This window comes from Phyllobates terribilis, unplaced genomic scaffold (genome assembly GCF_046119375.1).
Source record: "Phyllobates terribilis strain yellow unplaced genomic scaffold, ASM4611937v1 Scaffold_11__3_contigs__length_659146591, whole genome shotgun sequence".
Taxonomy (NCBI): Eukaryota; Metazoa; Chordata; class Amphibia; order Anura; family Dendrobatidae; genus Phyllobates; species Phyllobates terribilis.
In genome coordinates, this window is record NW_027362771.1 from 200,302,318 (window position 1) to 200,317,195 (window position 14,878).

Sequence of the window (14,878 nt, forward strand, 5' to 3'; positions counted from 1 at the left end):
CCTCATTACTAAACCTGTAAGTAAAGAGTTAAAAAACACACACCGAGAATAAAACACTTTATTTGAAATAAAACACATTCTTTAATCATTTAAATTAACCAATATATTCACCCCAGGTCCGACGGTAATCCAAGGGTTAAAGCAATGTACCACATTTCTTTTTTCAAATATCTTTATTTAGCTCCAAAAAACATTCATTGCTGTACAAAAACGATTAAAAAACGCATGCAAAAATGCACAAAAAACGCATGAAAATTGGGGCAAAAACACATGTTTTTTCTGCAGCGTTTTTGCTGCCAAGGGATGAAGAAACCTTGAAGAAATTTCTGCAATCAAATACTCCATGTGCACACGTAGCCTTACAATGCTGCCTGACCACCTTACTAAAAGCACGGCTACTGGGAGAAAATGAACTTACTTCTTCCTGAAGCCGCACTTTTAGTATGGCAGCTGGGCAGTGTTGTAACGCTATTTACCTGCAGATTAACCCTATATCTGCAGGGGAGAGAGTTTTCCAAGGTAACAGGTTCCCTTTAAAGTCAACATCACCGCTCCCACTTATGGACATGTTAGCTGCAAAATACAGGCAAATGGTAACCTCACTGTGAGGAGATGCAACCTAGTGACCAGTCTTCGGCCATCACTCTAACTTTTGATTGACTAATCTGTAGACACATTTTGAGCAGTTAACCATTAACTTCCATAATCTCCTACCAGGAGCAGCGTCCTCTGCTGGTAAAACACAACACTTGTCAGTGAGCAGGCAATGGCCGGCAAAGCTGCAGATTTCTGTGAGGTAAAAGAGAAAAGGATGCTACACAGCAAACAGAAAAGCAGCCATGAGCTAGAAAGAGCCGTGCTCCATTGTAGTGAGCCGTGCCAGTCATCGTGTGCTGCCTTCCATGCTCCCACCCTTCCTGAGGTGATGCATGCAAATGCTTCCATGTTCTTCCCAGTAACAATGTGCTCATCATTCTCCTCCCACTCAACTCCACAGAAGAAAAAAAAACACCACACAATGCATCACTCTGGGTGTTTCCACTCCGGATTTTTATGTAACAAATCAATAATGTGACATTTGACGAACATGGCAGCCTTTATTTTATAGATAGCAGGCTGGCTGTGGTGGGCAGTGTGAGGGGAATGCGCCTCAACCGAAAGTCACGGGCGCACAGGTCTGCTGCATATGGCTCCCACATCCTGACAGGACCTAGTCAGCCCAGCTCCCACCATAACTGGAGGGCTAGGGATGGGCAAGGTGTCCATGTGCTGAGTGGGAGCTGCAGCAGGTAGGCATTAGGAGCTGCCAGCCTGACGTGCCCCCATTCAGACAGCAGTGGGCTGCTGCTAGTGCTACTGCTGCTGTTGCTGGGAGAGACTGTGCTGCTGCGACAGGGGAGGATGAAGCGAGCAGCTCAAGGAGCCTCACAGCGCATGCGCCGTCCGAGCCACTGACTATATTCCCAGGCAAGGTATCTAAGGAAAAAAAATCAGCATTTTATATAAAGAAGAAGCTCCGGCGGAAAAATATACCCTGGTCAGGATATATAGCGCCAACAGGTAGGACCCTCTGCTATCACTTATGGATGGGGACGTGTGTGTGTCATTCTATGCAGCCAGATAGGTGATCGGTATTCCATATAGGCAGAGCCAGGGCTTTTACTAAGAGATGGCATAATAGGGGCACACAGGGGCGATCGAGCTGTCATACTGTGCATATTACATGGCTGAGCCTGGAGTGTTGCAAGCAGACCCTGGGGAAGAGAGCTGCATTCCTGTGATAATGGAAGAGCCTAACAAAGGGACGATTTCTATGGCCATCCAGCACATTCATCCATGAGCAAGCCCAGATCAGACACTGCCATCCCCATGTATGTGTGTATATATATATATATATATATATGTCTGTGTGATTATATATATATATATATATATATATATACACATGCATCATCATCTCCGATTATACCCAGAAGAAAAGCAACAAAACCCCCTTCATGCAGGAGAAATCTGCAGATTTTCCATCTCAGATCAGAAAGTAGCATAGTAACAGTTGCAATGATTCCTATAAATAATGGAGCCTGCTCTTCCTCCACTATCTGCTTCACATCAGCCACTCTGCCCATTTCTTCTCTATTCTGGGCTTGTAGCATCATACAGGGTAGTGAAATGGCTGGCTAGAATGGAAGGAGATCCTCCAGCTTGTCAGATATGGGGTGTACATCCCCCTGTACCTGGTACTGGAGAGACCCCGGAGATTGCCAACAGTTTGTGGAGGGCGGTGGAAGAAATTGGCATTCCTGCATATTGCCCATAGGCTGGTGATATAGGCAGCCGGGGATTGATGCACGGGCTATAAACCATCCTGCATGATTTATATGGGTGTGATCTATACAGTAGATCTGATCTATATGATAATTGGAATATATATATATATATTCACATAATTCAATATATAGATAGCTATCTCTCTACATATGTATATGGATATAATATATAGATATAGATTTATCTCTCTCCACATATATGGATATAATATATAGATATCTATCACTCTCTACATATATATATGTATATGGATATAATATAGATATTTATGTATTAATCTATATATAGGTATATGGTGTATATATATATATATATATATATATATATATATATATATATATATATATACATGTAGCAATGGTTAAACATCCCTTTTTGGTAGCGATGTATTCTACTTCATATGGCATAAGCTGTATTCAGCCAAGGCTTATAAACAAATGATAGTACTCTAGTGTAACTTTTCAGGTCTCCATATATTAGCATTCTTAGGTTAGCACCTTCTCACATCATGACTTGCTAGCTTAAAAACTGATAGCTTATTTTTTTTTTCAGATCTCTTGACAGCATGACACATCAGAGGAAGGAAAGAGCAGAATGTGTGCCTAGACACCAACTCAGTTGCTTTTGTGGATTACATGTGCAGTAAAATGTATGGATCTATCTTGTGCTTGCCCTTGTATATAGACCATGAGACTTGACTGAAGCAATAATATATATCCTCCATCTATGGCGAACGATAGCCATGCAGCTGACAACATTCTGCAAAATGTGTCTCCTTTAACAGCATTTTTAAAGCTAACATCATTGGGCTTTATAATAGGAGTCAGTGTGGTGGGTAACCTTCTTATCTCAATTTTGCTTGTCAAAGATAAGACCTTACACAGAGCTCCTTACTACTTCCTGTTGGATCTGTGCTGCTCAGATATCCTGAGATCTGCTATTTGTTTTCCATTTGTGTTCACCTCTGTGAAGAATGGCTCTACATGGACTTATGGGAATCTTACTTGCAAAGTGATTGCTTTTCTTGGGGTCTTGTCCTGTTTTCACACCGCATTCATGTTATTCTGTATAAGTGTTACCAGATACTTAGCTATAGCCCACCATCGGTTTTATACAAAAAGGTTGACTTTTTGGACTTGTTTGGCAGTCATTTGCATGGTGTGGACCTTATCTGTAGCTATGGCCTTCCCACCGGTCCTCGATGTTGGCACCTACTCCTTTATTAGAGAGGAAGACCAATGCACGTTTCAACATCGTTCCTTCAGGGCCAACGATTCCTTGGGATTTATGTTACTCCTTGCTCTCATTCTTCTAGCCACACAGCTTGTCTACCTCAAGCTGATATTTTTTGTTCATGACCGAAGGAAAATGAAGCCAGTCCAGTTTGTAGCAGCAGTAAGCCAGAATTGGACTTTTCATGGTCCTGGAGCCAGCGGTCAAGCAGCAGCTAATTGGCTGGCAGGCTTTGGAAGGGGTCCCACACCACCCACCTTACTTGGAATAAGGCAAAATGCAAACACCACAGGCAGGAGAAGACTACTGGTTTTAGATGAATTCAAAATGGAAAAAAGGATCAGTAGAATGTTCTATATTATGACTTTCCTTTTCCTGACCTTGTGGGGGCCCTATCTGGTAGCTTGTTACTGGAGAGTTTTTGCCAGGGGTCCTGTTGTACCAGGAGGATTTCTAACAGCAGCGGTGTGGATGAGTTTCGCCCAAGCTGGAATCAATCCTTTTGTCTGCATTTTCTCAAACAGGGAGCTGAGGCGCTGTTTCAGCACAACCCTTCTTTACTGCAGAAAATCCAGGTTACCAAGGGAACCTTACTGTGTTATATGAGGGAGCATCTGCAAAATCTTTAGCCTTGTGAAACACTACCCTTCTCTGCTAAGCAATTGTGGCCTGTAGCCATGTCTTGAGAAGAAGATCAAGAATGGAGCATCAGCAGCATTGTGCACACTTTGCAATAGCGCACCTGTAATCCTATTTTCTCCTAAAGTGTTCCTGCTGGCTACCAGGGAAGGTTTGTAATTGGAAACAAAGGACTCAACCACAGATTCCTTTGTGTTTCTGTGGCTGGAGGTTCAATCTTGCAAATGACAGGTGTTAGGAACCACTGCTGAATGCTGTGTATATCACCACATATTAACAACAACATCCAGAAAGGTTAGCATTGGACATCTTAATTAATTGAATTGAGGTAAATGTGTTAATAAACATGATTTTAAGAGTTTGAAGACTCTTTGAATATTTAATACAGTTTAGGGTTTCTTTTGCAAAGAATGACAGATGGGAATTAAAAGTACTGTAACTGATAAAGGATGTGCCATGCATTACTGGATTACCTTACTGAGAGATTTCGTTACCTTGAAAGTCAGTCTTGGGGAGCATTCCAAAGCAGTATTTTTGGTTAAAATCATATTCTACTTTTTCAACTATTCTTTCTATAAAAAAAGGAGGTTTTCTTTAACAGTGAAATGTATTCTGTGTTTTTTTTTCTTTCTTCTTTTTATTTGGCAAATACTGAGTTAAGTCTTGTTTAAAAGAAAACCTAGGTATCAATCAGTTTGGCAACGTACCATCCAAATTGCATTATTAAAGGATCTACATATGGAGCACTCATAATAAATACAGAATAAATACATGTTGCCTTAATGGGTTATCTACTAGCTTCCATTTTCTTTAACCTTGAATTCAACCAATCCAGTCTGTAAGCCTGGTCAGTGATTTGGGAGTGCATGAAACAACACTTGAACCACCTCTTTTTTAGGCTCCTATTGTTCCCCAAATCAGTATGCACATCACCTGGGTGAGGTCAGCCTCCCGGATGTGCCACCCGATCTGGTTCACCCTAAGAAATAGAGGCAGTGAAGTATGTTTATATTTAGTGAGCCGTCTTGGAGAGACTGGAGCCTTAGTATTATTTTTTGCAGATTTTGGGAAGCATTTATTCTACTGAAGGCACAGTCTTGTTTATACTTTCTGCACATTTTGATGTATTGGTTGTTTAAATTATTTCATTTTCTTTTCCTTCTTGTATAAAACATATACTTTTTAGTATTTTAGAATAACATTATAGTCTGTGAGTCTTTCATTCTTTAAGATACAGATGTGTGTGAAATTTAAATATAAAGTTGCATTTGCCAAACTTTTCCTGTGTAGCTTGTTAATTTTTTTCTGGAATAAAATTTTACATTTTTCCAGTTCGGCAACTAACCTTATTTTTTTCCTATTTTATTTAGTGGTCTGGAATGAACTAGTGAATGTGATATTATAGATTTTCCTTTTTTTCAGTTATCATTCTTTTCATAATCTGTAAGTGTATGACTGATGGGCACTGCCTATGGGTATATTTACCATTTAGAGTCATTTTGCTGTATATTGATCGATTGATCTTTCTCGGCTGATGGTGGTTCACAATTCAAGTGGTTTTACAGTTGTTCCTTAAATCAGGAGAAATTGTGATTTAAGATAAATTAACAGCACTGAGTTTTTGCTTTTAATATGCTTTTTTTTCCAATTGCAGATGTCAAGTGTACTTGTACTTTATTAATACACTCTAAGTACAGGAGATAGATAGACAGACAGATAGATATATATATATATATATATAATTAATTGAATGTTTTAAATTTGTTGGATGTGATGGTATCCATGGCTTCTTTCATATACATTGCAGGTTTTGTTTGTCTCTAACACTTGATTTATTATATTATTTATTTTGTTTACCTTAATTCACTTTATGCGCTGTATTAATACCATAACTTCCTGGAGGCTGTAGTAATGATTACTTAGGGAACTCCATTATAATCTTCCCCTTGAGTACAATAATTGTGGTAAGAACCATATAAACCATAGCTCTTGTTAAACGTTATCTGCGGTCCTCACATTATCTTCAGAATCATATCCCAGACAAGCAACCATGTAAACTGCCATGCATTATAATAAATTCCAATAAACTGCAGGCACCTTTTTTGGGTAGATCGTCAGAATAAGGAGACACATTTGTATGGAACATCGCTTCCAAAGTGTCCAAGTAATTCAGTGATATAAATCATCTAAAAGTACTATAAATAGGTCTGTCACTTGCCAAAAAAATTAATCTGCCACAATTTGTGAGCACCAGATAATATTTTCAATAAGAGTTTATCACAGTGAAGATTATATATACAGTAGGGAAAATAAGTATTTGATACACTGCTGATTTTGCAAGTTTTCCCACCTACAAACAATGGAGAGGTCTGTAATTTTTATTGTAGGTACACTTCAACTGTGAGAGACAGAATCTAAAAAAAAAAAACAGAAAATCACATTGTATGATTTTTACCTAATAGTTATTTAGCATTTTATTGCATGAAATAAGTATTTGATACAATAGAAAAACACAACTTAATTTTTTGTACAGAAATCCTTGTTTGGAATTACAGAGGTCAGACTTTTCCTGTAGTTCTTGACCAAGTTTGCACACACTGCAGCAGGGATTTTGGCCCACTCCTCCATTCAGATCTTCTCCAGATCTTTCAGGTTTCGCGCTGTTGCTGGACAACGTTGAGTTTCAGCTCCCTCCAAAGATTTTCTATTGTGTTCAGGTCTGGAGACTGGCTAGGCCACTCCAGGACTATGAAATGCTTCTTACAGAGCCACTCCTTAGTTGCCTTGGCTGTATGTTTTGGCTCATTGTCATGCTGGAAGACTCAGCCACAACCCGTCTTCAATGATCTTACTAAGAGAAGGAGGTTGTTGGCCAAAATCTCACGATACGTGACAGCATCCATCCTCCCTTCAAAACGGTGCAGTCGTCCTGTCCCCTTTGCAGAAAAGCACCCCCAAAGTATGATGTTTCCCCACCATGCTTCACAGTTGGGATGGTGTTCTTGGTGCTATACTCATCCTTCTTCTTCCTCCAAGCGTGGCGAGTGGAGTTGATACCAAAAAGTTCTATTTTGGTTTCATCTGACCACATGACCTTCTCCCATGCCTCCTCTGGATCATCCAGATGGTCTTTGGCGAACTTCAAATGGGCTTGGACATGTGCTGGTGTGAGCAGAGGGACCTTGCGTGCCCTGCAGGATTTTAATCCGTGACGGCATAGTGTGTTGCTAACGATAATGTTTGAGACTGTGGTCCCAGCTCTCTTCAGGTCATTGACCAGGTCCTCCCGTGTAGTTCTGGAATGATTCCTGACCTTTCTCAGAATCATCCTTACCCCACAAGGCGAGATCTTGCCTGGAGCCACAGACCGAGAAAGATTGACAGTCATCTTGTGTTTCTTCAGTTATCTAATAATTGCGCCAACAGTTGTTGCCTTCTCGCCAATCGGCTTGCCGATTGTTATGTAGCCCATCCCAGCCTTCTGCAGGTCTACAATTTTGTCCTTGGTGTCCTTAGACCGCTTTTTGGTCTTGCCCATGGTGGAGAGGTTGGAGTGTGATTGATTGAGTGTGTGCACAGATGTCTTTGATACAAGTAACGAGTTCAAACCGATTCAATTAATATAGGTAATGAGTGCAGAGTAGGGGGGCTTCTTAAAGAAACACTAACAGGTCTATGAGAGCCAGAATTCTTGGTGGTTGGTAGGTGATCAAATGCTTATTTCATGCAATAAAATGCAATTTAATTATTTAAAAATCATACAATGTGATTTTCTGGTTTTTATTTTTAGATTCTGTCTCTCACAGTTGAAGTGTGCCTATGATAAAAATTACAGACCCCTCCATTCTTTGTAGGTGGCAAAACTTGCAAAATAGGCAATGTATGAAATGCTTATTTTCCCACTGTATATACAGTACAGACCTAAAGTTTGGACACACCTTCTCATTTAAAGATTTTTCTGTATTTTCATGACTATGAAAATTGTACATTCACACTAAAGGCATCAAAACTATGAATTAACACATGTGGAATTATATACTTAACAAAAAAGTGTGAAAAAAAAAATGAAAATATGTCTTATATTCTAGGTTCTTCAAAGTAGCCACCTTTTGCTTTGATGACTGCTTTGCACACTCTTGGCATTCTCTTGATGAGCTTCAAGAGGTAGTCACCGGAAATGGTTTTCACTTCACAGGTGTGCCCTGTCAGGTTTAATAAGTGGTATTTCTTGCCTTATAAATGGGGTTGGGACCATCAGTTGTGTTGTGCAGAACTCTGGTGGATACACAGCTGATAGTCCTGAATAGACTGTTAGAATTTGTATTATGGCAAGAAAAAAGCAGCTAATTAAAGAAAAACGAGTGGCCATCATTACTTTAGGAAATGAAGGTCAGTAAGTACGAAAAATTGGGAAAACTTTGAAAGTGTCCCCAAGTGCAGTTGCAAAAACCATCAAGCGCTACAAAGAAACTAGCTCACATGAGGACCGCCCCAGGAAAGGAAGACCAAGAGTCACCTCTGCTTCTGAGGATAAGTTTATCCGAGTCACCAGCCTCAGAAATCGCAGGTTAACAGCAGCTCAGATTAGAGACCAGGTCAATGCCACACAGAGTTCTAGCAGCAGACACATCTCTTCAAAAACTGTTAAGAGGAGACTTTGTGAAGCAGGCCTTCATGGTAAAATAGCTGCTAGGAAACCACTGCTAAGGACAGGCAACAAGCAGAAGAGACTTGTTTGGGCTAAAGAACACAAGGAATGGACATTAGACCAGTGGAAATCTGTGCTTTGGTCTGATGAGTCCAAATTTGAGATCTTTGGTTCCAACCACCGTGTCTTTGTGCGACGCAGAAAAGGTGAACGGATGGACTCTACATGCCTGGTTCCCACCGCGAAGCATGGAGGAGGAGGTGTGATGGTGTGGGGGTGCTTTGCTGGTGACACTGTTGGGGATTTATTCAAAATTGAGGGCATACTGAACCAACATGGCTACCACAGCATCTTGCAGCGGCATGCTATTCCATCCGGTTTGCGTTTAGTTGGACCATCATTTATTTTTCAACAGGACAATGACCCCAAACACACCTCCAGGCTGTGTAAGGGCTATTTGACCAAGAACGAGAGTGATGGGGTGCTACGCCAGATGACCTGGCCTCCACAGTCACCTGACCTGAACCCAATCGAGATGGTTTGGGGTGAGCTGGACCGCAGAGTGAAGGCAAAAGGGCCAACAAGTGCTAAGCATCTCTGGGAACTCCTTCAAGATTGTTGGAAGACCATTTCCGGTGACTACCTCTTGAAGCTCATCAAGAGAATGCCAAGAGTGTGAAAAGCAGTCATCAAAGCAAGCAAAGGGTGGCTACTAGAATATAAGACATATTTTCAGTTGTTTCATACTTTTTTGTTAAGTATATAATTCCATATGTGTTAATTCATAGTTTTGATGCCTTCGGTGTGAATGTACAATTTTCATAGTCAAGAAAATACAGACAAATCTTTAAATGAGAAGGTGTGTCCAAACTTTTGGTCTGTACTGTATATATATATATATATATATGTATATATATATATATATATATATATATATATATATATATGTACAGTTATATGAAAAAGTTTGGGCACCCCTATTAATCTTAAGCTTAATGTTTTATAGAAATTGGTGTTTTTGCAACAGCTATTTCAGTTTGATATATGTAATAACTGTTGGACACAGTAATGTTTCTGCCTTGAAATGAGGTTTATTGTACTAACAGAAAATGTGCAACCTGCATTCAAACAAAATTTGACAGGTGCATAAGTATGGGCACCCTTATCATTTTCTTGTTTTAAATACTCCTACCTACTTTTTACTGACTTACTAAAGCACTTTTTTTGGTTTTGTAACCTCATTGAGCTTTGAACTTCAGAGCCAGGAGTATGCAATCATGAGAAAAGCTACTTAGAGTGGCCATTTGCAAGTTGTTCTCCTGTTTGAATCTCCTCTGAAGAGTGGCATCATGGGCTCCTCAAAACAACTGTCAAATGATCTGAAAACAAAGATTATTCAACATAGTTGTTCAGGGGAAGGATACAAAAAGCTGTCTCAGAGATTTAACCTGTCAGTTTCCAGTGTGACGAACATAGTAAGGAAATGGAAGAACTCAGGGACAGTTCTTGTTAAGGCCAGAAGTGGCAGGCCAAGAAAAACATCAGAAAGGCAGAGAAGAAGAATGGTGAGATCAGTGAAGGACAATCCTCAGACCACCTCCAGAGAGCTGCAGCATCAACTTGCTGCAGATGGTGTCACTGTGCATCGGTCAACTATACAACGCACTTTGCACAAGGAGAAGCTGTATGGGAGAGTGATGTGAAGGAAGCCGTTTCTGCAAGCACGCCACAAACAGAGTCGGCTGAGGTATGCAAAAGCACATTTGGAGAAGCCAATTTCTTTTTGGAAGAAGGTCCTGTGGACTGATGAAACCAAGATTGAGTTGTTTGGTCATACAAAAAGGCGTTATGCATGGCGGCAAAAAAACACAGCATTCCAAGAAAAACACTTGCTACCCACAGTAAAATTTGGTGGAGGTTCTATCATGCTTTGGGGCTGTGTGGCCAATGCCGGCACCGGGAATCTTGTTAAAGTTGAGGGACGCATGGATTCCACTCAGTATCAGCAGATTCTTGACAATAATGTTCAAGAATCAGTGATAAAGTTGAAGTTACGCAGGGGATGGATCTTTCAGCAAGACAATGATCCAAAACACCGCTCCAAATCTACTCAGGCATTCATGCAGAGGAACAATTACAATGTTCTGGAATAGCCATGCCAGTCCCCAGACCTGAATATCATTGAACATCTGTGGGATCATTTGAAGAGGGCTGTCCATGCTCGGTGACCATCAAACTTAACTGAACTGGAATTGTTTTGTAAAGAGGAATGGTCAAAAATACCTTCATCCAGGATCCAGGAACTCATTAAAAGCTACAGGAAGCGACTAGAGGCTGTTATTTTTGCAAAAGGAGGATCTACTAAATATTAATGTCACTTTTCTGGTGAGGTGCCCATACTTATGCACCTGTCAAATTTTGTTTGAATGCAGATTGCACATTTTCTGTTAGTACAATAAACCTCATTTCAAGGCAGAAACATTACTGTGTCCAACAGTTATTACATATATCAAACTGAAATAGCTGTTGCAAAAACACCAATTTTTATAAAACAATAAGCTTAAGATTAATAGGGGTGCCCAAACTTTTTCATATAACTGTATATATACATAATTATGTACATAAATATATAGTCATTCTTTCTTTTTCTTTTTTTTGTAATTTTTTTTTAGAAATTATAATGTACAAGTTCCTAAAATATTAGACTTTTATGAATAAAAAGTCCAAAACTAAGGGGCTAGAAATATATTATTGTCAAAATATGCCTGTCCTACTTTAAAATTCAGAGGAAGTTACTATCACTCATCAATCTCTAAACTAAAAATATGTAACTAATAAAATAATCAAAATGTATGAAATATTTACTTATGGTTCTAAGCGCTTTCATTGATTCATTCACTCAAGGTATGACTAGACCCATTTGTTCAAAATTCAAGGTTTTTCCTGAAATAAAGGAGTGAAGGAGTCAACTATATTTTAGTTAATTTGCAAAAATATTTTAATAAACCATACTATTGTAGTTTAATTATAAACCCTATTACGTTGTCAGGATTTTAGTACCTGTCCTGAGGTCAATAATGTTCCACCTCCACATTAGTTCTGACATTAGGGAAAGCATTCTTTCTCCTTCTTTGTATTAGCAAATGATGAAGGGATCTAACCATCAATTCAGTTCAATAGCTAATCCAGCCCCCTTCTATATAATGCAGGCTGACCGCTCCTGTCCTCATGTCACTGCCATAGAGAGGAAGAGATAGCTTCCAATAGAGCCCGTGTTGGAATAAATGCTAAAATTGAGCTTCCTTAACCCATGGACCAGCGCTAAAATCATGCCAATGGAGCAGTATTCATAGTCAGACTGCAGTACTATGTTTGCAAACCAATGAACACGTATTGCTAGGGCAAAGGAAAGGTAGTAGTTGTACCCAGGCCCTGGCGCTGAAGGAAATCAACACCAGTGTTACACAATAAATAGCACATGGCAGCTAGGATCTTATTACAGGTTTTGCATCCATTGGGGCCAAAAAACTACAGCGACCTTGTTATACCCGGTCACACTGCGTCAAACTGGAATGTACAGTATATTTGCACTAACATGGTTAACATAGCAAGGTTTTCTTGTCCAAAAAGACCATTTAGGTGTAAGTCAAGTATAAACTGTTAAATATGGCAGTAATATGTTCTTTCAGTAACTATTAATAATTCATACAATTTAAGAAAACATAAGCGGAAACATGGGAATATGTTTTATACATTATAGTCGAGCTTAACACACAACTTTAAATGAATCTGTCAGTAAGATTGACCCCCCCAATCACATATATGGTGCATGCAGGTTTTGAAATGTATATCCATCAACATCTTTATGTTGCCTATGTATTGCTGCATTTCCGGGTATTTAGCATTATAATCCATATGCAGATGAGGTGTTAAATGATCTGGGTGTGACAGAGCACTTAACTAGCCACTGACTTCCAAGGTTGTTTCCCCGCCCCGCACCAGCCTCTTTAGCTTGAAATAGCTTACTGATTTCCTTGCCTGGCATCTGACCTTACACAGACAGAGCCATTAATCAAACCAAACAGGCTGGCACTAGGCGGAGAAACAACCTGAGGACACAGAGGCTCGTTTAGTGCTGTGTTACCCCTAGAGCACTGAACACCTGATTTGCATATGAATGAAATTAATAAATAATACAAATAATTAAATAATCGGGGATGCAGCAACAGATAGAAGATATAAATGTGTCAATGGATTTATAGTATATTTCAAAGACGTTTATGCCCATATGTGGGGTTTGGGGTTGATCTTACAGACAGATTCCCTTTAAGGTAGAATTTCCTTTTTTAACCAAATAATGAAAAAGATTGCCAGTCATGGCAAGATAAAAATGCAGATAAAGGCATATAATTAAATAAAGAGTTTGTAAGGAATCTGCAAGCATGCTATAACAAATGAAACCAGTCATATGGATGTACTGGTCCTAGAAGAACCAGAAAAATCATACCTGCATCTTTCTCATTACTGCCAACTCGGCGCCATTGTCCTCTCCGTGATTGACACCTCCACCCGTCTATATGTCAGGCATCTGGCCAGCTTAAAAGTGTTATTGAGTACTGGACAACCCTAGTTTAATCAATTTAGAGCCCCACAGAAAATACGCACAAAGAATTGACATGGTACAGATTTAAGGGCACATGAAAGCCTCTTTGGAAGATTCCTGATCATGCGTACAGATCTTCATAATTCTCATAGGCAATGCTGGCATAAGGATTTACTTGTGTTTTTGGGGCCAATTCTGCGCGGATAAAAACGTATAAAAAACGCTCTGTTTGCACATAGAATAATGAAAAGATTGACACCTGTTCTATATCAAAAATACTGATGTGTAAATAAAGCCTTTGAATTAGTGGTTGGTCAGGACTAAGGGCTCCGTTGATGAGTCTCAAATATACAGTGGAGAAAATAGGTATTTGATACACTGACGATTTTGCAAGTTTTCCCACCTACAAAGAACGGAGAGGTGGTCCCAGCTCTCTTCAGGTCATTGACCAGGTCCTCCCGTGTACTTCTGGGTGGAATTGCTGACCTTTCTCAGAATCATCCTTGCCCCACGAGGTGAAATCTTGCATGGAGCCCCAGATTGAGGAAGATTGACAATCATCTTGTGTTTCTTCCATTTTCTAATAATTGCACCAACAGCTGTTACCTTCTTAACAAGCTGCTTACCTTTTGTCATGTAGCCCATCCCAGCCTTATGCAGGACTACAATTTTGTCCCTGATGTCCTTAGACCGCTCTTTGGTCTTGCCCATGGTGGAGAGTGTGATTGATTGAGTGTGTAGACAGGTGTCTTATATACAAGTAACAAATTCAAACAGGTGCAATTAATACAAGTAATGAGTGCAAAGTAGGAGGGCTTCTTAAAGAAGAACTAACAGGTCTGTCAGAGCCAGAATTCTTGCTGGTTGGTAGGTGATCAAATATTTATTCCATGCAATAAAATGCAATTTACTTATGTAAAAATCATACAATGTGATGTTCTGGGTTTTATTTTTGGATTCTGTCTCTCACAGTTGAAGTGTACCTACGATAAAAATTACAGACCTCTCCATTATTTGTAGGTGGGAAAACGTCGCACCATCTCTTTTTAGGAAGGGGAATTTATCATATCGAAGTAAATCATTAATCTGTCTCTATTCCATTAAAATAAAAAATAAAAATCTAAGAAAACATGAAGCATATTCTGAGCAATTCTCATGTCGTGTCCCTCCATGCATTTAAACATTTCTAGCCTCATTGCTTTGCAAAATACCATGGATTTTTATTCTCTTGGGCACTATGGTTGATTATTCATACAAACTACCTACACAATACAGCACTCGCTGCATGCACAGCAATTCTCAGTATGTACTGTATGTGTGGGAGTTCTGAAAAAAATCTCATGATCAGGCCCATTACTCTGGTTCTTCTGATCAAGGTTGATATTCATGCTATTATTAATGTAAATATAGCCCATAAAACCAATCAC

The 14,878-nt window shown here is 39.5% G+C and overlaps 1 protein-coding gene across 1 annotated transcript; it reads left to right on the top strand.

The window, feature by feature from the left end:
* The first annotated feature begins 986 nt into the window (after positions 1-986).
* Positions 987-5,527, top strand: GPR85 (G protein-coupled receptor 85). The gene is made up of 2 exons (XM_073651951.1): positions 987-1,560; positions 2,881-5,527. The coding sequence occupies exon 2, from the start codon at positions 3,055-3,057 to the stop codon at positions 4,165-4,167; it is 1,113 nt and encodes a 370-aa protein (XP_073508052.1). The 5' UTR covers positions 987-1,560; positions 2,881-3,054; the 3' UTR covers positions 4,168-5,527.
* Positions 5,528-14,878: the final 9,351 nt, after the last annotated feature.